We start from the raw sequence: 24,370 nt of genomic DNA on the forward strand, positions 1-24,370 counted from the left end.
AAGTTGATTATAAATATAAAATGAAGATTTATATTCAACATTTAGTAGTAAAAGTAGGCTCCAACTAGGGAAAGTATACTCTTCCCAATGCCATTTAGTAAAAGTTGATTCTGATTCACACAAACAGCCGATTCTAGAAATTAAATGTTACTGAATATGTTCAAATTAGTCTAGTCTGTATCGTCGCTCCCGTTAGGTAAATTATTCCAGTTCGATTTTTTGCACAAACTTACTCAAAAGAGGTCCTTATAACGAATCCACAGGGTGTCAGATGGTACTGTGGTCGAAAAATTGTTTAAACAATTACAAAAAACAAACTTACAAAAAAATTCATTTAGGACAATTTTCTTTACATCATTTGGGTCATTCAGAGCAAAAGAGGTCATTTGTGATTTTTCTGTAAAATTTATTGTTCTCGAGTTATACGCGATTTAAAATTTGCAAAATACGAAAATGACCATTTTCAAGGCTTAATAACTCAGTTAAAAATTATTATTATGAAAGTCCGAAAGTCCATTGCACCATTGCACCATTGCACCATTTTGACATTTAAAAATTCAAACTTCTGTCAAACCACAAAACTGTCAAAACTTTTTTTGTAATTTATTGCTCACATATCATCACCATGACAAGGCCAAAGTTCTTCTTCTTGTGGTGCTTTCTCCTTTAGTGGAGGTTAGCGACTACACTGGCAAATCTGTCTCTGTCCAATGCGGCTCTAAACAAAGATGTTGAATCAAGGCCGGTCCAGTCTCTGATATTTCTAAGCCATGAAATCTGGCGCCTACCGGGACCCCGTTTTCCTTCAATCGTACCCTGGATGATCAGTTGCATGAGGCGGTACTTTTCGTTTCTCATTATGTGTCCCAGGTAGCTAACTTTTCTGACTTTAATGATTTTTAGCAGTTCCCTATCTGTACCTATTCTCCTGAGAACATATTCGTTGGTGGTGTGGGTTGTCCAAGGTATTTTCAAGTCTCTTCTGTAAAGCCAGAGTTCAAAGGCGTCCAACTTGTTCATCAGTGTTGTGTTGTGCCTAGGCCTCCGTTCCATACAAAAGTATTGACCACACATAGCAATGCAGAAAACGACATCTAAGGCTGATATTAATGCTACTGTTACAAAATAAGCTTTTCATTTTGATAAACCCCTGTCGGGCTACCTCTATTCTCGCTCTTGACTTCTTGTTTTTAATCAAGTTGATTGTTGAACCAGCAACCAAGATAGTTGTACTGGTTTACGTATTCAAGCTGTTGGTGTTTCACATATTTATTGGAAGAGCTAAATTTTTGTTCCTTGATATTATTATAACTTTGGTTTTCGCAGTATTGATCTTCATCCCCATTTTTTCACAACTCTCAGTAACCCTATCCAACAGTATCTGCAGAGTATGGTCCGAATCAGTCATTAATACTGTGTCATCTGCATAGCGGATGTTATTTACTCTCTGACCGTTTATCCTGATTCCTTCTGAAGGGTGCGATAAAGAGTTCGCAAATATTACCTCAGAGTAGACGTTAAAAGTATGGGTGATAGCACACAACCCTGTCTAACACCTTGTTGTATTTCAATTGGCCTTGACGTATTACCATTAGTCTTTATGTTTGCTGTCTGATTCCAATAAATAGCCTCTATAATTTTAGAACCTCTTTTGTCAACTCCGATGTCATTCAATCTTTCCATCAAGGTCTTGTGCTTCACCCTATCGAACGCTTTCTCAAAATCTATGAAACAGATAAAAAGGTCTGCTTGCTGATCTTTGTATCTTTGTGCCAGAGTTGGAAGACAGGATATTGCTTCTCGTGTCCCCATACCTTTCCTGAAGCCACATTGTTCTTGACCGGTGACCTCATCACATTTTTTATAATATATCCTGTTCTGTATGATACGCAAGAAAAGCTTCAGAATGTTATTTAATAGACTTATAAGGCGGAAGTCCTGGCATAATTTGGCGTTCTTCTTTTTAGGCAGTGGTATGAAGACTGATTCAAGCCATATTTTAGGGATAGTCCCTGTATTGTAAACATTATTAAATAGTCCAAGAAGAAGGAGAAAGTTTTCCTCGTTGATTAACTTCAATAGCTCAGCTGGTATTTCATCTTTTCCTACAGATTTGTTGTTTTTTAGTTGACGTAGAGCATATTCCAGTTCGGACTTTAGTATTGGAAGACCTTCGTCGTTTTCGGTATTTAATGTAGGAGGTTCTCTGATATCATAGCATAGAAGAGTTCCTTTATATAGTCTTCCCACATGTTTATTTGTTCTTCAGGGCTTGAAATCAGTTTGCCTTCTGCGTTGATTAGATTATTTGGTCCTTGTGAGTATATCGTGCCTGTGAATTCCTTGAGTTTCTTATACAGATGGAAGTCATCATGTTTTTTATATAAGTTTTCGATTTCTTCACATTGTTCTGTTATCCATTTTTCTTTTGCAATTTTTATTTTTTGTTTAATGGTTCTATTTAATGCTTTGTACATTGCTTTGTGCTGTTTGCATTTTCTTCTTTCATCCATTAAATCCAATATTTCCTCTGTCATCCATCTTTGCTTACGTGGTCGCTGTTTTGTGAGCATTTCAGTTGCCGTTGCAAGGGCGTGTCTGATTTCCTCCCGAAGGCGAAAGTTAAGGATGTTTAATTATATGAAAGTGTGCTAAAAAACAGTGCGAAAAAGTAAAACCCATTTAAAATACATTGTTACTTCAGACACACTTTAAACTCTTCATGTACTGCTATCTATATTTACAATTTTCACACAATAAAACCTTTACATCAGCGGTTCTCAATCTTTTTGAGTCATGTACCATCTAAAGTTTCTTTTATTATATTTCTATATTTTTAGATTGTATAATCAAGACTTACTATGTACTACTATTTTAAGTTTTTGTGTGTTTTGTGTACCACCAGGAGTACACGTACCACAGATTGAGAACCGCTGCTTTACATAATATGAGATAGAGTAGATAAAAATTATTTTTGTGAATTTGGTTAACAAAAATTGGTTAAACAATTTTTCGACCGCGGTACCGCGTGACACCCTGTGTATTTGTTATAAGGATTGTTATACGGATGTATTTCTTTGAGTAAGTTTGTGCAAAAAATCGAATCAGAATAATTTACCTGACGGGGCGACGTTAAAGACTATACTAATAAGTAGTTGAAACCATTGAAACGGTCAAAACAAAGAAACGCACACTCATTAAAAATGCACTTGAGATTCTCGTATAATCAACATTTACTGAATCGATCCAGGACGAGTCAACTCCAACTAGTAAAAGTTGATTTAAATTTTTAAAATCAACTTTTACTGCTCGTTTCAGTTCGAGTTGACTCCAACTAGTTGGAGTCAACTCTAACTGAGAATCAACTTGAACTGTAACATATATACAAATTGGTTATTGACGCCTTCGAGATGTACTGCTGAAGGAGAATGTTTGGGACTACATCGCCAGAGCACCGAATAAACTATTTAATCCTCCAAGAGCTTAACACTCTTCTTCGGGCCTTCTCTATTTATCTCGCAGTCGTCTTAAAGTTTTTTGAACATATTGCAATAAGTAGTGGCGTCTTAAGACATGATAATTTAGCAATAAAAATAGTTTATTATAAGCTAAATGCTCAAATTATAATAAAAACCCCATATAACTATTTTTAACTCTTTAACAACCTATTTTTTAGGCTTTCACAGAAGAACAACAACAGCTGATGGATTCTTTACATGCCGAGTGTGTATCTCAAACTGGAGTTGGTGAAGGTGAGCTTAAGAAATATTTTTTGCAATAATATACGAATGAATAATAAAATTGTCGTGGATTGCAATTAGTCGGAAAGGTAGAAGCGGATTTTGTGCGTGATAAGTAATATGGAAAAACTATACGGGAATATGTTGAATTAGTTGTGTATATGACTTTCCCCAACGGCCGGAAACCAGAGTGGGGGACGAGGACGTTATAAGGGGTCAAAGTCGCGGTTTTTATTACTTTTTTTTTGTGACGCTCATAATCGAGATAGTGCACCAAAATTTGGGAATAAGTAGGTCATGACGTAACTAAGTAAAATCTCTAGGGTCGGAACGCTGCGTGGTCGACAAAGGGGTGGGGGTGGGAGTGAAAATAAAAAATAAAAGGGATCTTTTGCGACGTTCGTGATTGAGATAGTGCACCAAAATTTGGGAATAAGTAGACCATGGCATAACTAAGTAAAATCCCTAGAGCCGGAAACCAGAGTGGGGGACGAGGGTAGTTATAAGGGGTCAAATCGCGGTTTCTATTATTTTCTTTGTGACGCTTATGATCGAGGTAGTGCACCAAAATTTGGGAATAAATAGGTCATGAAATAACTAAGTAAAATCTCCAGGGGTGGAACGCTGCGTGGCCGACAAAGGGGTGGGGCAAGGGTGAAAATAAAAAATATAAGGGGTTTTTTGCGACGTTCGGGATTGAGATAGTGCACCAAAATTTCTGAATAAGTAGACCATGACATAACTAAGTAAAATCCCCAGAGGCGGAAACCAGAGTGGGGGACGAGGGTAGTTATAAGGGGTCAAAATAGCGGTTTTTATTATTTTTTTGTGACGCTCATGATTGAGATAGTGCACCAAAATTTGGCAATAAGTAGGTCATGACGTAACTAAGTTAAATCTCCAGGGGCGGAACGCTGCGTGGCCGACAAAGGGGTGAGGGCAGGGCTGAATATAAAAATTATAAGGATTTTTGTGACATTCGTCATCGAGATAGTGAACCAAAATTCGGTAGTAAGTAGATCATGACGTAACTAAGCAAAATCTCCAGAGGTGGAAACCAGAGTTGGGGATGAGGGTAGTTTCAAGGGGTCAAAGTCGCAGTTTGTATTATTTCTTTTTGTGACGCAGCACAACATTTGTCCCCAACGCAGCGTTCCGCCCCTGGAGATTTTACTTACTCCCAAATTTTGGTGCACTATCTCCATCATGAGCGTCACAAAAAAAATAATATAAACCGCGATTTTACCCCTTATAACTACCCTCGTCCTCCACTCTGGTTTCCGCCTCTGGGGATTTTACTTAAATATGTCATGATCTACTTATTCTTAAATTTTGGTGCACTATCTCAATCAGGAACGTCGCAAAAACCCCTTATATTTTCTATATTCATCCCTGCCCCACCCCTTTGTCGGCAACGCAGCGTTCCACCCCTGGAGATTTTAATTAGTTACGTCATGACCTACTTATTCCCAAATTTTGGTGCCCTATTTCGATCATGAGCGTCAAAAAAAATTAATAAAAACCGCGACTTTGACCACTTTTAACCTTCGTAAGGCACCCTGCAGCTGCACCCCAGATTTCGTTTTTCTCGCCTATCTTTTTTAACAATTTTTTTTATTTTTGTCCATTTTTTTATTCGCATTAAATTGAATTCTAAACGCACTCCACCCATTACCCACATAACAATTTCATGTTCTTAGTAGATTCATAGAACATACTTTTCAGAAAAAGTATATACTAAGAATATGCGTAATTGCCATCTACATTACAGTACTTGAACGTTCTATGTATATACTTAGAATGTACTACCGCACTTCTTTTCAGTATATACTAAGAATATACTTTTTAGAACATTCCAAGGACGTGCTATAAACCTTCTATTTATATGCTTAGAACGTACTACCGCACATCTTTTTAGTTTATACTAAGAACGTACTTTTTAGAATATTCCAAGGAAGTGCTATAAACCTTCTATTTATATACTTAGAACGTACTACTGCACATCTTTGTATTAGAAGAATATATTTTTAAGGATATTCTAAGAAAGTGCTGTCAAGTGCTCTATTGCTCAGAAGTATGTTTTCAGCATCACCTAATCTCATCTTAGGTTCCACTGGTTCTACCAAATACCTATTATATTTACATATTTTAATGGCAAATGAGAATGTAGTTAGCACCTACATTCTGCAATATTACTTAAAAAGTAAGTACATTTTTATAAATTTTAGTTGTCTATATAAACTATTATATTATAATATTTAGCTAAACTAAACTACGTATGAGTAACTAAAATTTATATACTTATATGTACTTACTTATATGTATTTATTAAATAATATTGAGTTACCAAAATAGATTATACCTATTTTGAAGCACCGCAAACAAATTTGTTATTTAAATAAAGAGATTATGGATGTTCTTTAGTCCTAGTAGGTACTTTATTATCATTCGTCTTCATCCTTAACACTGCCTGCCACACTGCATAGATATAGTATTTTTACTACAAAAACGTTATTACGTAGGTCAAAATTTTTGACGTAAGAGAACTGTCAAAACATTAGAAAGTGACTTTTCATATTGCCGTGTATAAACATAGCAATAATGAAAAGTCACATTCTAATGTTTTGACAGTTCTCTTACGTCAAAAATTTTGACCTATGTAATAACGTTTTTGTAGTAAAAATACTATACATTTTCGAATTCATGCTTTACCGTTGTTTCCTACCCTGATCCATTCAGGTAAGAAATGGTCAGAAGTCAGAATAAGACAAGACAAGGTTAGGGGGATATGTATTGTGAAAGTGGAATAACAATCGGTGCACCAGTGAGTGTTGCCAAATGGAGGGAAATTTCACTGTTTGCGGGAATTTTCAACATAAAAGGTGATAAAGGGAAAAGTAAAAGGGAATTTTTGTTCCAGTCCAAATTGTAAAATATTTAAAAAAATCAAAATATTTGAAAATAATTAAACATATCTTCTCAGATTTTGTAAACAGGAGGGAATTTTTTTTATAAAAGTGGGAATTTTTAAGGTTGACGGAAAAAGCTTACTAGATGGTTGGCAACACCAATGCCTTTGCGGTTGTGGGTTTTGGCATGCTTTGGTTCTGGAATGGCCCGTATCACAGCCTCCCGTATTAAAGTCAAATTCCAACGATGTAAAAATAGTCGTGATAAACTCGAAATGGTAAAGTTATTTCAATTATGAAAACGAATTTTTAATAATAAACGTTAATACAGTTAATGTTAAACTTTTTTACCATAAAACAATTTTGAAATGAAATTCGTCCAATACTACCTACATACATAAATTTTATTAATTATTCTAAAATATAACAAAGTTGATAATCTATAAGGCTAATATTATACTTTCTATACATACATATTATTTTTAAGATATTTTAAAAGTATCTACTTATAAGTATGTGTTAAGAATGTACTTATAAGTATGCGCTAAGAATATTTGATAAAGGTATATTCTAATAATAAACTTTTACGAATATTCCGAGTAACTACGTACACGAATGTACTCAGTATATTCGGTACGAGAATATACTTTATAGTATATGCAAAGAACATGAAATTTAGAATGTTTTTTAAGGTACATGCTATGCTTGTACTACGCATATACTAAAAAGAATATACTCCGACGAATGTTGGTAGTATATGCTTAGAACATGATAGGAACATCATTGTTATGTGGGTACAGCATTTAAAACTCTTTGCATTTAAGTGTTTTTTTTTTGGAAAAATGACTGTAGGGTGCATATGATGAAAATTTCATATCCTGAATTGGACATTTCTGATGTTCCACCTGGAGCTAACAGAGCTACGGGACAATGTCGGTGTTACTTATGTCACAGAAAAAGACAGAAAGTCCCGACATAACTGTATTGTGTGTAAAAACTTTGTGTTGCTCACTCTGTGAAAAATTTCATGTGTTTGTAATGCAACGATAATATTTTTTTTAAGAAGAAATGAGTACTTTGTTTGTAAAATTATGTTTCATAGTTGAATAAAGCAAGTCCTATTTATCTTTCAAATAAATTTCCCCGACGTTCACATATGAAAAACAATGGATATACGGATGGGGTGCAAATGCACCCCGCACCGTCGTTTACGTAGGAATCTAAGCACCGCTTTACGAGGGTTAACTACCCTCGTCCCCCACTCTGGTTTCCGGCTCTGGGGATTTTACTTAGTTATATCATGGTCTACTTATTCCCAAATTTTGGTGCACTATGTCAATCACGAAAGTCGCAAATAACCCCTTATTTTTTTAAATTCACCCCTACCCCCACCCCTTTATCGGCCATGCAGCGTTTCGCCCCTAGAGATTTTACTTAGTTACATCATGACCTACTTATTCTCAAATTTTGGTGCACTATCTCGATCATTAGCGTCACAAAAAAAAATAATAAAAACCGCGACTTTGATCCCTTATAACTACCATCGTCCCCCACTCTGGTTTCCGGCCGTTATGGAAAGTGATGTACACAACTAATTCAACACATCCCGGTATAGTTTTTCCATATTACTTATCAAGCACAAAATCCTCTCCCAGCTCTTATAGACTAAATCGTTTTTCGGAAATCGGAAATTTTATACTGCAAGTAAGAGTGATAAACACAAAAATTTTGTTGTCAGTATTTCTTCACCGAATTCTTAAGACGAATTAATTTAATTAAGGAACACTTTATTTTAATACATTTAACATACGAGTCTTCATCTAATAACTAGTTGTATTGATCTGTTTTAGTTTTTAACCCACTCACCAGGCTGCAATACTTACAAGACACTAGAGACAGGGGTCTCATATTAGGAACGGGTCTCATAATAGGATCCTTAACCCTATCATAACATGATATTAAATTTTTCGAGTTTTTAACCGTGACTGACTATGTTTTTCTTACAGATGCCATTGGCAAAGCAAAAGGTGGAGATTTTGTTGACGATCCCAAATTAAAATGTTACATGAAATGTGTTTTTAATGAAATTGGTGTGGTAAGTGTGAATGTTTTATTTAAATTATAGTTTTCAACCATAAAAATGGTAGATTTTAATAAATTTGACTCATCAAAAAACACCTTTATATCACCTAAATATATGTATCAGGATCATGACAATAAAACGGACAACTCACTCGGTGAATACTACAGAAAGTATCGATAGAGCTGTAGATATCTGGACAACGAGATAGTTAATTAGCGTTCCCTTCTCCTTGTTCTTATTGCCAGTATTTTTAGATTAACATCTACATAATCCATGAAGCGTTTTTTGTATTCCTCGATATCTCTGACTAAATAGACAGGCTTTATCGTCGCCCCCGTTAGGTAAATTATTCTGATTCGTTTTTTTTTGCACACACTTACTCAAAAAGAGGTCCTTATAAGAAATCCACAGGGTGCCGGGAGGTGCTGCGGTCAGAAAATTGTTTAAACAATTTTTTTAAACAAATTCAATAAATCAATTTTTTACTATGTACAATTTTTTTTAGATTCTTTGGATCATTATGAGCAAAAAAGGTCTCTTGTCATTTTTCCCTAAAATTGATTGTTGTTGAGTTATGCGCGATTTAAAATTTTAAGAACGCGAAAATGGCCATTTTCAAGGCTTAATACCTCGGTTAAAATTATTAATATGAAAACCAGAAAGAGACTCGATCAAAGTTTAAAGCCCACCTACATGATCCTGAAGAAATTTGTGTCATTAATTTATTACTAAGCTGTTATTTTTAATTAATAACAATGACCGCTAACAGCATATTGAGGCGGCCGTCAATGTGAGTGCGAAAGAGATTCCGGCAGTCCAATGGTGAATCTTACTCGCACTCACCTTGACGGCCACCTCAATACGCTGTTAGTGGTCATTGTTATTAATTAAAAATAACAGCTTAGTAATCAATTAATGCCACAAATTTCTTCAGGTTCATGTAGGGGGCGGAGGGGGGCTTTAAACTTTGATTTAATCACTATCTCACTTTTATAATAATAATTTTTAACCGAGTTATTATTAAAAATAGCCATTCTCGCGTTTTTAAATCGCGTATACCTCGACAACAATCAAATTTAGAGAAAAATCACAAGAGACCTTTTTTGCTCATAATGAACCAAAGATCTAAAAAAAATTGTACAAAGTTAAATTTTTTTTGAATTTGTTTAAAAAAAAATGTTTAAACAATTTTCCGACCTCGGCACCTCCCGACACCCTGTGGATTTGTTATAACGACCTCTTTTTGAGAAAGTTTGTACAAAAAAAAAACGAATCGGAATAATTTACCTACCGGGGGCGACGAAACAGCTTGGTTTTAAAGGTTATTTAAACATTAATTATTTTCATTAAGTTTTTATTAAGTTTTCTAAAAGACAGTAACATGCCCTAGATGGGAACATTATAATCGTTTCCAGGATTTCAGCAAGTAACACGGAGAGTCGGTTTAAATATAAACTATGGAAAAACGAAAATGATGACGAATCTCAGCTCCAAAGAGCTAGTAATAATCGAGAAATCGCCCCTAGAAGTTGAGGAAAGTTGCGCAGTAAATATTAGAGAGGAATAACGTCATATGGAAATAATCGAAACGAATCACCATAGAATCTACACAACAGAAGATAAAAAGATATATGACAACAAAAATAAAATAAAAAGTATCATTTTAATACATAGGAAACAAGAAATACTAAAAAAGTCAGAAAAGGAGAACTATTGGTTAATACAAAAAAAACGGATATGGTGCTTTAGAAGAGGTTAAAGATTGGAAGTGAATGAACTAATAAAACCAAAACACACAAAAAAGGATACCTACATGGATTGACTGTATAAAAACCCCTATGGAGAGGAAGAACAAATAACGCTATAACCGGAAACACCAGAAATGACCACAAATGAAGATGTTAATATAAGTACACAGGAAGTTAGAAAAACACTTGAAAAGCTGAAGAACAGAAAAGCTGCAGGTAAGGATGGAATACCAAACGAATTACTGAAATATTGTGGAGCAGCAATGACAGAACAGTAAATAACAGCATTAATTAAAAAAATCATAAAACACAATAAAATTCCGGAAGAATGGAGAACGAGCGAACTAATTTTACTATTCAAGAAAGGTTGATACAGAGGTATTAACTTAGAACTTAAGTTAAATACTACCCTAAAACTTAGAACTAAAATTCTACAAGAACTAATGAATCGGAGGATAAGTTTATCAGATGAACAACAGGGTTTTCGTACTGTAAGATCGTGTGCAGATGCAATATTTGTCATAAAGCAAATTATTGAGAAATCACTAGAGAACATAGAAACTGCATTTTTATGTCTGATTGACTTGAAAAAAGCATTTGACAGAGTAAGACTCAAAGATGTAATCCATCTTCTGTATAATAGAGAAGTCCCCCTAGATAATATCATAAAAATTATTGAAAACATCTACCAAAACAACAAAATGGAATTCAGAATATATAAACAACTTACAGAATCTATTAACATAGGCAGTGTAATAAGGCAGGGAGACTCATTAAGTCCTATGCTCTTCAATTTATTCATGGATGAAATCATTAACACGTCAAAAAAGGAAGAGGGTGCAGAATTGTAAACAAAAAGGTAAAAATACTCTGTTACGCAAACGAGTTATTGATAGCCCAAGATGAAGATAGTCTGCAAAGATTAGTCCACAGATTTAACATAAAAGAAAAATAATTCACTATGACAATTTCATCTCAGAAAACCAAAACAATAGTAATCAGTAAAGAACCAATCAGATGCAAAATAGAAATTGATGGTATCAGTACTGAACAAGTAATGGAAGTAAAATACCTTGGAATTACATTGTCAAGTTACGGAAACCTAAACAAAGAAGTGAGAAATCAACTACAAAAAGCAAATAGATTGGCAGGATGATTCAATAACACTATATGGCGAAGCCGACATATTAACACTGAGATGAAGTCAAGAATTTATAAAGCCAGTGTAAGACCAAGAATGGCATATGCATCAGAAACAAGACCCGATACAGCCACAACACAAAGACTACTGAAAACGGCAGATATGAGAGTACTGAGAAGAATTACAGGAAATACACTGCGAGATCGAGAGAGGAGTGAAGCTATCAGAAGACAATGTAACGTACAGTGTATAAACGAATGGACACTAAATAGAAAAAGAGAATGGAACAACCACATAACCAGAATTGGGGAGACACGTGTGGTCAAAATAGCAAGAGATGAATCCACAATCGGTAGAAGAAGTATATAAAGAAACCTACTTCTCTGAAAAATGTAAAGAAATAGAAGAACTGCAAAACAAATATGGCAACTTTAACCTACATAAAAAACTCAAAGAACTAGCCGCAATAGGAAATAGAAGGACCTCAAACATATTGCTGGACAAAAATGGAAATATTATAATGGAGACAGAACGACAACTACGACGATGGAAAGAGTACATCGAGGAACTATTTCATGACCAGAGAGAAGCTAGTACATCCGTAGATAGCCAAACCGGAGATGTGTGCCAGAAATAACCAAATCAGAGGTTAGTCAGGCAATAGACTCTATGAAAACTAATGAATCTGCTGGTCCAGATGAATTACCTAGCGAGCTGATAAAGTTGGTCAACGAGAAAAACCTGGACATAATAGTAGAACTGTTCAACGCTACCTATACTACGGGAATCATCCCTAGAGAAATGTTGACATCAGTATTTGTGTGTTTGTCAAAGAAAGTGAATGCCAAAGAATGCAGTGACTACCGAACCATAAGCTTAATGTCACATACCTTGAAAAATCTGCTGATTGTTTCATTCATAGGAGATTCTGACCAATAGAAAGCTACAGAAATCTAAATTAAATTGATAATTGCCCGTCGTCAAGTATATTACGTCAGATGCCCTTCGTTGCTATGAAAAAATACATTCAGTGACATTAATGAAAATTAAAGTTTTAAAAATTATAAATTGGCGAATGGATTTAGTGTCCGCAGTCATATAAACCCAAACAAACAACAACAAAAATTATAAAAGTGATGACTTTCAAGCGTCAAATATTTATAACCACTGTGCGTTCAATTGTACTAATTTATACTTACACAAATAAATTACAATAACATTTTGGTTTTGAACAGTTTTATTCATGAAATAATCGCAACGAATTGCACTCGATCTCTAAAATTAATATAGAATTTTAGAGCTCTTGTGCAATTACTACTGAAAATTATCCACGCCAGAATACACTCTAAACTGGAGCTGGATATTAGTGACACTCAATATGGGTCCCGCAATAGTATTGGTACCAGAGAGGCATTATTCTCCTTCAACGTGCTGACACAGAGATGTTTGGATGTAAACCGTCCTCTTTACGTCTGTTTTATAGACTACAATAAAGCGTTTGATAAAGTAAAACATGATCGACTCATGGACATTCTGAAAACTAAGAACCTAGATAAAAGAGATTTAAGACTAATAACACACCTCTATTACAATCAGCGAGCAATAGTAAGAATTAAAAAAGAAACATCTGACGAAATGGAAATAAAGGCAAGGCTGCGTACTATCACCTCTATTATTTAACGCTTATTCTGAAGAGGTAATGCGAGAAACTCTGGAAGATGAAACAGTCGGCATAAGAGTAAATGGAGTCTTAGTTAACAATATCAGATATGCAGATGATACAGTAATAATAGCCGATAGTTTACAAGACCTGCAAAGACTCATGAGTAAAATAGTAAAGTGTAGTAGAGAGTACGGACTTTCTCTCAATATCAAAAAGACGAAGTTTATGAAAATTAGTAAAAAAAACCATAATAATAACGAAATCTTGATAGTAGGGGGTCAGCAGATCGAAAGAGTAAAAAAGTATACTTACCTAGGAACACTTATAACAGAAAAGAATGACTACACTGCAGAAATCAAAGTCAGAATCGAAAAAGCACGTTCTAATTTTATGAAAATGAAAAAGGTCCTATGAAGCAAAGATTTAACATTAGCTCTTAAAGTAAAGGTCCTATGAAGCAAAGATTTAACATTAGCTCTTAAAGTACGCCTAACAAAATGTTACGTATACAGTGTACTATAGTATGGAGTGGAATCATGGCCGTTAAATGTAGAGACAATGAGACGACTTAACGCCTTTGAAATGTGGACCTATAGAAGAATTATGAGGGTTTCCTGGGTAGATAGAGTCACGAACAATGAAGTACTGAGAAGAATAGGTAAAGAGAAGGAAGTTGAACTTACAATTAAAGAAAGAAAACAACAGTATCTTGGACATGTGATGCGGGGCGAGAAGTATGGCATCTTGCGACTCATAATGCAAGGAAAGATAGATGGCAGAAGAAGCGTCGGAAGAATACGAATTTCATGGCTGAAAAACCTGAGAGAATGGTTTGGTTGCAGCTCAAAACAACTATTTAGAGCTACTGCCTCAAAAATTAAAATAGCTATGATGATTGCCAACCTCTGTATCGGAGAGGACACCTTAAGAAAAAGAAGAAGTATCGGCCGACCGCGCAAAAGATGGAGTGACAACCTTCCATAGATGTATCAATCCGTTAATGAACAAGCAGAATTACTTATAAAGAGGAAGAAGAAGAAGAAGTATTTATATTTATGAACCAATACTATTTCGTTGAAGTGGACTTACAGAACCTATAGATATAGGCAGCGGAATAAGACAGGGAGACTCATTGAGTCCTATGTTCTTCAATTTAATCATGGATGAAATCATCAAAAACGTCAACAAAGGACGAGGATATAGAATGGGAAACAAAGAAGTAAAAATACTCTGCTACGCAGACGACGTAATATTGATAGCCCAAGATGAAGATAGTCTGCAAAGATTAGTCCACAGATTTAACATAAAGGCAGGTTTACATGTATCCAGTAACTGGCGCCAGTCGCACTGGAACGACAGTGCTCGCATGGTAGTGGCATCATGTAAACGCTTTTTTGCTCCAGTCCAGCACTGTCTGTCAGCGCTGTCTCGAATAGAAAGCTGGTCTATTTATCATGCCAGTGGCCCTCGTCCGCGTCCCCTTTAACCCCGTGCCAGTGGTTGTAGACACGTGTAAACACAGCGTTCCAGTCGCTGGCGCTGTCGTACCTGTGGTTTCAGTGGCAGTATTAGGATTTTTAATAAGAGTGCCAGTGGGATTGGCGCCAGTTACTGGACACGTGTAAACGAACCTATCCAGCGCTGTCTTAGTCAAGCACTCGCATTCCAGTGAGACTGGCGCCAGTTACTGGATACGTGTAAACGTTACTTAACAGCAAAAGAATTCAATATGACAATTTCACCTCAGAAAACTAAAACAATAGTAATCAGTACAGAACCAATCAGATGAAAACTAGAAATTGATGCTATGTATTAGTATTGAAGAAGTAATGGATGTAAAATTCCTTGGAAAGGATGCCTTAATAACACTATATGACGAAACCGACATATTAACACTGAGATGAAGTCAAGAATGTATAATGCCAGTGTAAGACCATCAGAAACAAGATCCGATACAGCCACAACACAAAGACTACTGGAAACGGCAGAGATGAGAGTACTGAGAAGAATTACAGGAAATACACTGAGTGCTCGAATGAGGAGCGAATATATTAGAAGAAAATGTAACGTACAGTGTATAAACGAATGGACACTAAATAGAATTAAAGAATGGAACAACCACATAACCAGAATGGGGGAGATACGTGTGGTCAAAATAGTAAGAGATAAATCACCCATCGGTAGAAGAAGTATCGGCCGATCGCGCAAAAAATGGAGTAAAAACCTTCCATAGAGGTATCAATCCGCCAATGAACAAGCAGAATTGCTTATAAAAAGGAAGAAGAAGAAGTTAAAAAACTCAATTGTGTGCAAAAATGACAGATTTTTCATTATTTTAACATCGATCCCGTCATATGAATCATATCTTCTTCTTACGGTGTCTTAACCTTAAGGACGTTGGCCATTACATTTGTCCATTTAATCTTATTTTCAGCCGCCCTGAATAGTTCTATAGAGGTTATATTCGGCCATTGTCGTGGGTTTTTAAGCCAATTAGCTAAGGGTTGCATCTTCTTCCTGGTACTATTTTGCTATTGATTTTGCCTTCAAATAAAAGTTGGAGCAGTTACTCCAGCATCCTCCGGATATTGGAGCATCCTCCGCAAGACTTCGGCATTTGTCGTAGGTATGGCTCATGTAGGTCCGAGTACTGAGAAGAATTACAGGAAATACGCTGAGAGATCGAAAGAGGAGTGAAGACATTAGAAGACAATGTAACATACAGTGTATAAACGAATGGACACTAAATAGAAAAAAATAATGGAATAACCACATAAACAGAATGGGGGAGACACGTGTGGTCAAAATAGCACGAGATAAATCACCAATCGGTAGAAGAAGTATCGGTCGACCGCGCAAAAGATGGAGTGACAACCTTCCATAGATCTATCCTCCAATGAACAAGCAGAATTGTTTATAAAGATGAAGAAGAAGAAAAAAAAAAGAACAAGAAGGAAAAAAGACATATAAGAGCTTGAAACACAGATAAAATTAACCATGATATACATATCAAAAAAAATGTCTAGGATAACATCTCAAGATGCACAAGGTACTCCCTATGAGATTTTTTAATTTTAATTTTATTGTAGATAACTGACGATGAAAAAATTGACATAGAAGGTGCTCTAGCTATTTTACCCGATGAGATGAAAGATATTGCTACCCCAGTAATCACAAAGTGTGGTACTCAAGGTAAATTTTTTGTATCTATTGATTATTTCTTATATTTTTTGCATCATTTGTGTATCTATACTAACGCATTTAATCTATTTCAGCTGGTGCAGATGTATGCGAAGCCATATTTAATACATTGAAATGTTATTACGATATGGATAAAAGAGTAAGATCATTTTATTTTCTTAAATATTATGTAAAGGTCAGATCCAATTTATTTTATCCATCCCTTTATGCTATGAATGGAAAACAATGAAATTGGATTATTAGAACACTTTAGACAGATAAAACTTGTGTTTATGAAATTATTATTGTGTAAATACTGTGGTGGTATTGGGTACATATGAGATATGGAGCATCATAACACAAAAAATAATAGTCGAAACAAACAAGAGAAACAAATATTATAAGACAATTTTAAAATATTTGAAAATATGTTAATATTAAAAAGACGAAAAAACTGAAAAAATAGTGGATATATGGTCTAATTTACAGAAAAGAACACAAATGAAACACGCGAGAAATATTACTGACTTTATTTATTGACAATTTGGCCATATTACTATGCATTTTGAAGTAGTAAAAAATTATATTTTTTTTGGAATTTCTGTACTTTCTGTATTTTTTGGGTGCATTTATGGAAATGCTTTGATGATAATTACTCTTTTGGCTTTGTTCGTAGCGTATGTTCTTGAGCTAACATGTTAGTACGTAGTTTTAAGCAGAATTATTAAAATTAAAATTTTTTTGCTAATTTGCTATGTCAAAAACATTCAAATTACCTTCGATGAACTACGAAATATGAAAACTTTTAAAAGGAGAGGGTATCGTCAGATTTATGACAGCACAGAGACTCAGATGGATGGGACATCTAGAAAGAAGGAGTCCAGAAGCAGGATGTAGCTATAAATAAAATCACCAGATGAAGACCAGTATCAGGCAGATTACGAGGAAGGTCGAAAACGAGATGGGAGAACTAGATAATTGCAGATCTTAAGAAGATATATATAGTTATCTATTCTAGAGAATAGATAACTATAAGCTAAAACCAGGAACGACTTGAGAATAAATTATTGTAGAAGTTGCCAAGTCACACAATAAAATTTTAAAACCACAGTGTTAGTGCAGGCTGATTCCCCATGATAAGAACCCAAATGGGTCGACAATCAGATAGGAGTATAGATGCCATGATGTTGAAATTAAATTGCTGCTTGGGGAATACCCAATTGAAACGTGTAAAACATGTTTATAAAAGAAAATGATCTCACAGTAGTGTCGGTACAAACCTATAAAATGTATGAAACTATCGGATTATTACAATTTTTATTGAGATGCATTTTATATGACCTAAGCAGTGGCGGATCTAGAAATTTGCCTTGGGAGGGTAAAGTTGCCTTAGGGGGGGAACTTCCAATGGAACATCAACCAAAAGACATAAAAAAGATATAACCAAACCACATAAAAGACTATAAATAATAACTTATCAGAATTAAGTTCCCTTAATTTTCCTAATTAGCGCGTTTATTTTGCTGAATCTGTCTGTATGTAGCTTAAGGGGGGGTATGGTTTGAAATCAACAAATCAAGCACATTTTGTGGAATTTTTTTCGAAGCTATGGTACAATTATTTTATTTTTAAATTAAATAAACATATTAAGTATAACTCAAAGAATATTTAGAAAAAAACTCAGTCCAAAACATTGAAAAATAAGCCATTGGTGACAAATTTTGACAGGCAGCTCACACAAAAATGGATTTTGCGGTGGACATCAGAACTCGTCACTAGATCATACGAAACAAAAAATTCAAAAAGATTTATTTAGCTTATGAGTCTTTCGAGGTCACAACGTTTTTTTCCTTACTTTTATTGATTTTTGAAATTTGGTATCACTCAGAAATCAAAAAAATGAAATTTTTGGTAAACATTTTGTGAAAATCAACAGATTTATTATTGTTGAACAAAAAATAAACAAAAAAAGAAAAATATCTCGATGTTGTTACCTCATGAAATGTCTAGAGAAAATCTGTGCAAAATATCAGGTAGATCGGCCGAGTAGTTTTTCAGATACAATGTCCACCGCATTTGAAAAAGCAGTTTTGAGGAAAACGCGTTTAAAGTTTTGACAACTGCATCTTCATCTTTTTATTTGTCTGCCAAATCGTAAAGTGATGCACATTGAAATATGTTTTTTGAATCGAGGAGTAATCTACAAAAGAGAAGACGAAGCGTGCTGGCGCGAAGTCGCGGCAAAGCGAGTCGAAGGTAGGGATATTCAACACGCTGTATCTCTGGTAATTTTACTCCGATTATTTTGAAATTTTCAGAGAGTATTCTTGAAAGTATGCACTTTTATTTGAAATAATAAAAAAAAAATTAAATATTTCAAGCCATACCCCATCCTTAAGTTTTATGTCACCTAATATATTTTGATGTTTCAATCATTTCTTTTTCCTTAATTTTCGACCTTGTTAGGGGGTGAAATTCCCCCATTTTCCCTCCCTGTAGACCCGCCACTGCCTAATAACCACTTTACACGATGCAAGTAATTGCACAATTAATTGCACAATTTCTTGCGCAAGAACTTGTGCAATAAGTTGCAACTAACTTTCTGCAATAAAGTGATTACACGGTGCAATAAACTGACATGAAATAGAAAGAAACTTTGACAAAATAGCATCAATTTTAGGTTATGTGGTTTTTATAAATTAAATGTGATTTTTTGAGTAGAGTTATCAGATATTAGATTGTTTATGTTAGATTATAATTTGAGAAAATTATAATATGTAATTATGTATTATTAAGTATACCTATAATATAATACATTGTTCATTTACAAAAGGAAACAAGAAATACAAATAGAAAATAGTTTTTTTAATCTCTTTGTTGCATAATTAAAGATATCCACCAGAATAATGTTATCTGTGAAGCGTGAAATTGGTAAAAAGTTCCTATAGTTTTGTTGTCAGGCCATGGAGTTGGGGTGTTTACATTGTAAAATGGCGTGCATCCTACCCTTCGTGCTATGGCATGCTGGACGAGCCATACAGCCTGTAGTCAACGTAGTCAACACCTCGAAGTATGAGCGGGAACACAAGGTGTATTAATACTCATTCGCTTATGAACTGCACCTAGCGGGTCATAAGGGCCTTCACATTTTACTCTTCTTCAACTGGTCTTGAGTAAAATGTCTTTAATCTTTCCTATCGGCCTCTCTTGGCTACCTCTTCTTCTTCCGACCCCGAATGGCTATTAGGTTTCCGAGGGCAGACGGGTCACTATATTTCTTTCTACAACCTACCTGCTCTTCACCAAATGATTGCCGGTATAAGCAATCCCCCACTTACTGACCAACGGCTTCGGGCGGATGAGTTGGTTAGTGGCAGGGCACTCTTTTGTCCTGAGACTGAGAAATCGGTCTCGAAGGCGGATGAACCCTACAGAATGGTCAACGGTATAAGAGTGCAGAAGGCAACGGGAAACCACTGCATTAAAGACTCATGGAGTATCCCTAGAAATCGTCATGGCTTGCAGAAATGACAATCAACAACCTACTAATCATGGTTCTCGGATGCCAAGATTCGGCAGGGGAAGAAACAACAGTAACGACAGGGTTTCCCAGGACGTTAGTCAGCGAAATCCCTGTTCCCTAAATATATACAAATCCACCTACAAAATCGCTACATGGAATGTAAGAAGTATGTATGAACCTGGGAAACTGAGGAATATACAGCAAGAGATGATGCGACTAGATATCGATATATTAGGAATAAGCGATACAAGATGGGTCAGTTCTGGCGAACTCAATACAGACAATGGGCGAATCTATTACTCTGGAAGCAGCGACACCCAAGACAGATATGGAGTTGCTATGATCCTCAGTGAAAAAGTAAAGAGATCAGTAACAGGCTTCGTTCCGGTGTCCGAAAGAATTATAATGTTGCAGTTATTGACAACTCATGGAAAAATGAACCTAATTCAGATTTATGCGCCAACTGCTGACAAAAATTAAGGAGAAATAGAAAACTTTTATAGCGAACTTCAAAAAACATTACAGTTCACAACATCTAGAGACATAACAGTGATCATGGGTAATTTCAATGCAAAAATTGGCGAAGGAAAATGCTACCCTAATGTAGGGCCATATGGACCTGGCGAACGAAATGACAGAGGGGATCGCCTAATAGAATTTTGCCAGGAGCATAATGTTATAGTCGCAAATACATTCCTTAAATTACCTAAACGACGCCTTTATACATGGAAATCGCCAGCTGACAAAGACAACAAAATCGTCAGAAATCAAATTGACTACATCCTAATAAAGCACAGATATCGAAACTCAATTCAGGCAGTAAAGGCATATCCAGGAGCAGACGTATCTTCTGATCACAATCTTCTTATTGCTAGGTTTCAACTTCAACTAAAAAAGACGCAAAAAAGCCGCAACAACATAAACTTAACATACAGAAACTTAAGTCAGAAGAAACAAAACAAAATTTGAAACATGAAATCAACACAAATCTAGATAGAAACCCAGGAAATAATTGCAACGTAGAACAGCAGTCGCAATTCTTCAAAACCTCTATATTAGAGCCAAGTAAGAAAGTACTTACAACAACCAAATGTAAGAAAGAAGAATGGATGACGGAGGAAATTCTAGAGTTGATAAATGAAAGAAGAAAAAACAAAACAAATAATACGACCCGCTATAAACAGTTTCAAAACCAGATGAAAAGAAAAATTAGGGAGGCTAAAGAAACCTACTTCTCTGAAAAATGTAAAGAAATAGAAGAACTTCAAAACAGATATGACAACTTCAACCTTCATAAAAAAGTCAAAGCACTAGCCGGAATAGGAAATAGAAGAACCTCAAATATATTGCTCGACAAAAACGGAAATATTATAATGGAGACAGAACGAAAACTACGACGATGGAAAGAGTACATCGAGGAACTATTTCATGACCAGAGAGAAGCTAGTACATCCGTAGATAGCCAAACCGGAGACGTAGGCCCAGAGATAACCAAATCAGAGGTTAGCCAGGCAATAAACTCTATGAAAATTAATAAATCTGCTGGTCCAGATGAATTACCTAGCGAGCTGATAAAGTTGGTCAACGAGAAAAACCTGGACATAATAGTAGAACTGTTCAACGCTATCTATACTACGGGAATCATCCCTAGAGAAATGTTGACATCAGCATTTGTGTGTTTGCCAAAAAAAGTGAATGCCAAAGAATGCAGTGACTACCGAACCATAAGCTTAATGTCACATACCTTGAAAATTCTGCTGAAAATTATCCACGCCAGAATACACTCTAAACTGGAGCTGGATATTAGTGACACACAATATGGGTTCCGCAATAGTATGGGCACCAGAGAGGCATTATTCTCCTTCAACGTGCTGACACAGACATGTTTGGATGTTAACCGTGCTCTTTACGTCTGTTTTATAGACTACAATAAAGCGTTTGATAAAGTAAAACATGACCGACTCATGGAAATTCTAAAAACTAAAAACCTAGATGAAAGAGATTTAAGACTAATAACACATCTTTATTACAATCAGTGAGAAATAGTAAGAATAGAAAAAGAAACATCTGAAGAAATGGAAATAAAGAGAGGAGTCAGGCAAAGCTGCATATTATCACCTCTATTATTTAACGCTTATTCTGAAGAGGTAATGCGAGAAACTCTGGAAAATGAAACAGTCGGCATAAGAGTAAATGGAGTCTTAGTTAACAACATCAGATATGCAGATGATACCAGATGCAGATAGTATTGTACCATGAAAAACGGTCGAATCAAAGATTTAATTATAAAAATTTTCAACATTATTATCACAAGAATAAATTGAAATTAATTCTACAATTTTTCGAAAACTTGTTGCCTCGAAATATACACGAGAGCTCTGTGGGCTCAAACTTGCTGTCGACTGGCAACAAGTTTGTGAAACAAACTGGAGCAATATTTTCTTATTTATTCCTACTTTCGTGTGACATCCGAAATATTATTTTTTAATATTCATATACAAAATTCAAGTAAATTTAATGAAAATGTTTTCTTTAAACGGTATATTTATTTAAAAACCCTTAAAAGCGCTACAAATATCACAGAAAGTTTTCGCTCTCTAAAAAGAGCATCATCAGTATTACTGGCTTGACATATTGTGCCACCCAAAAATACAGAGGTGAAAACCTTGTAAATGTTGACTAAATGTCTTACATTATAAAATTAATTATGAAATCCAAAGGATGGATATAATCCATAAAGATAAGGCTCTAGGGCCCTATATGACTTCCACGTGGCACGTGGGTTGCTAAGTGAAAAAAGTTTTCACATTGAGAGCTGTGAATGAGAGCAACACACGTGCCTCGTGGGAGTCATATAGTGCCATAGGGCCTCATCCTTATGGATTATATCCATCTTTTGGATTTCATAATTAATTTTACAATGTAAGTCATTTAGTCAACATTTAAAAGGTTTTAACCGCTATATTTTTGGGTGGCTCAGCATGTCAAGCCTGTAACCAAGATGATGCTCTTTTTAGAGAGCGAAAACGTTCTGTGATATCTGTAGCCCTTTTATGGGTTTTTAGATAAATACAGTGATGAGCGCGCTAATAACCGGCAAAATAGCACAAAAGATGGAAAACGTATTAAGCTGTGAGGTAAAAAGAAATGAAACTAGTCGAGCTGGGAAATTTAGCGATATTAACTTATAAATTTACATTATATTGATTGTTTCCCACCTTTACACGTATCGGACGAGTTTGGAAACTACCACTGTCGTAGTGACAGTTTTAGTCGACATACTCCTCTATCGACTAAGTTAATATCACTAAATTTTCCAGCTCTACTAGTTGCATTTCTTTTTATCTCACAACTTAATACGTTTTCCATCTTCTGCGCTATTTTGCCGGTTATTAGCGCGCTCATCACTGTATACCTTTTATAAAGAAAAATTGTTCATTAAACTTACTTGTAATTAATGGTATACAGCCAGCTATGTACCGGGTGTCCCAATAAGAATGGCGCTCGGCCATATCTCAGGAACCGTTTATAGTACAGCTTTGGAAAAAAAAATTTATGAGAAAAGTTGCCTCGAGAAAAGCCTGGAAATTATTTTCATAATTGTAAGTCCACCGCTAGAGGCCGTAATTGAATATCAAAAATAAAAAATCGAAATTTTACAAAATTTGCCTAATGAAAGGGCACTGGAAATCCGATTATCGTATTCTTTATAAAATTCTGCGCATATTTTATTTCACAAGTTTAAGTCTACCTGTGCAAATAAGAGGTGGGGGTGAGTGGGAACTTTGTTATGAAAAAATTGCTGTAAGTCCGGTTCTGCTTAATCGATTTTTACAATCTTGATCTTGTTGAAAGTAGCTCTTTTTCGTCAATGTAATAGTTATAATTTGGAAACAGCCTATTACGTAGTATGCCGGCTAGGAGGCGCTATTTATTTTCTTTTTAGAAATCTAGTTTTCTTTGCAAAATATTAAATACAAGTATGTATTTTTTTTCCTGTATTACAAAATTAGACCAAATTAACAACAGAATACCGAAAACCGCATGTCTATACCTTTTTTCTATCTCGAGATATCTTAAGAAACGTGTAAATTTTAAACATAACTGTTGCTGTCATATAAGTGGAAATATATAAAAGCAAGCAGTGTGCTATGGAAAAATACAAAGAAACATTTTTCAGATGTCACCGTTTATAATAAATCAAAACAAAATATGAAAAACTCTACTACTGGGGTGACGTCTTTGGGGATATTTCATTGCATATATTCTAGCCGCAACAGTTGCATTTCTTATGCATTCAAAGAATGTGGCTATCATGTCAAATGCTTCTTAGTTTGTAAGAATCATCTTGAATTTCACTCTGTATAAATTTTATATAAAATT

At 35.1% G+C, this 24,370-nt stretch overlaps 2 protein-coding genes across 2 annotated transcripts in view; one reads left to right on the plus strand and one right to left on the minus strand.

Moving 5' to 3' along the window:
* LOC114325880 (myogenesis-regulating glycosidase) overlaps positions 1–24,370 on the minus strand; it is a 128,795-nt gene that overhangs the window by 92,144 nt on the left and 12,281 nt on the right. The window lies entirely within an intron of this gene.
* The window catches only part of LOC114325881 (general odorant-binding protein 69a-like), a 33,928-nt gene that overhangs the window by 7,110 nt on the left and 2,448 nt on the right, over positions 1–24,370 (plus strand). Inside the window, exons 2-5 of the mRNA XM_028274016.2 lie at positions 3,677–3,752; positions 8,656–8,744; positions 16,374–16,476; positions 16,560–16,624. Coding sequence (XP_028129817.1) covers positions 3,677–3,752; positions 8,656–8,744; positions 16,374–16,476; positions 16,560–16,624 — 333 coding nt within the window. The remainder of the gene's footprint in view (positions 1–3,676; positions 3,753–8,655; positions 8,745–16,373; positions 16,477–16,559; positions 16,625–24,370) is intronic.

The sequence above is a fragment of the Diabrotica virgifera genome, chromosome 1 (genome assembly GCF_917563875.1).
Source record: "Diabrotica virgifera virgifera chromosome 1, PGI_DIABVI_V3a".
NCBI classification, from domain to species: Eukaryota; Metazoa; Arthropoda; class Insecta; order Coleoptera; family Chrysomelidae; genus Diabrotica; species Diabrotica virgifera.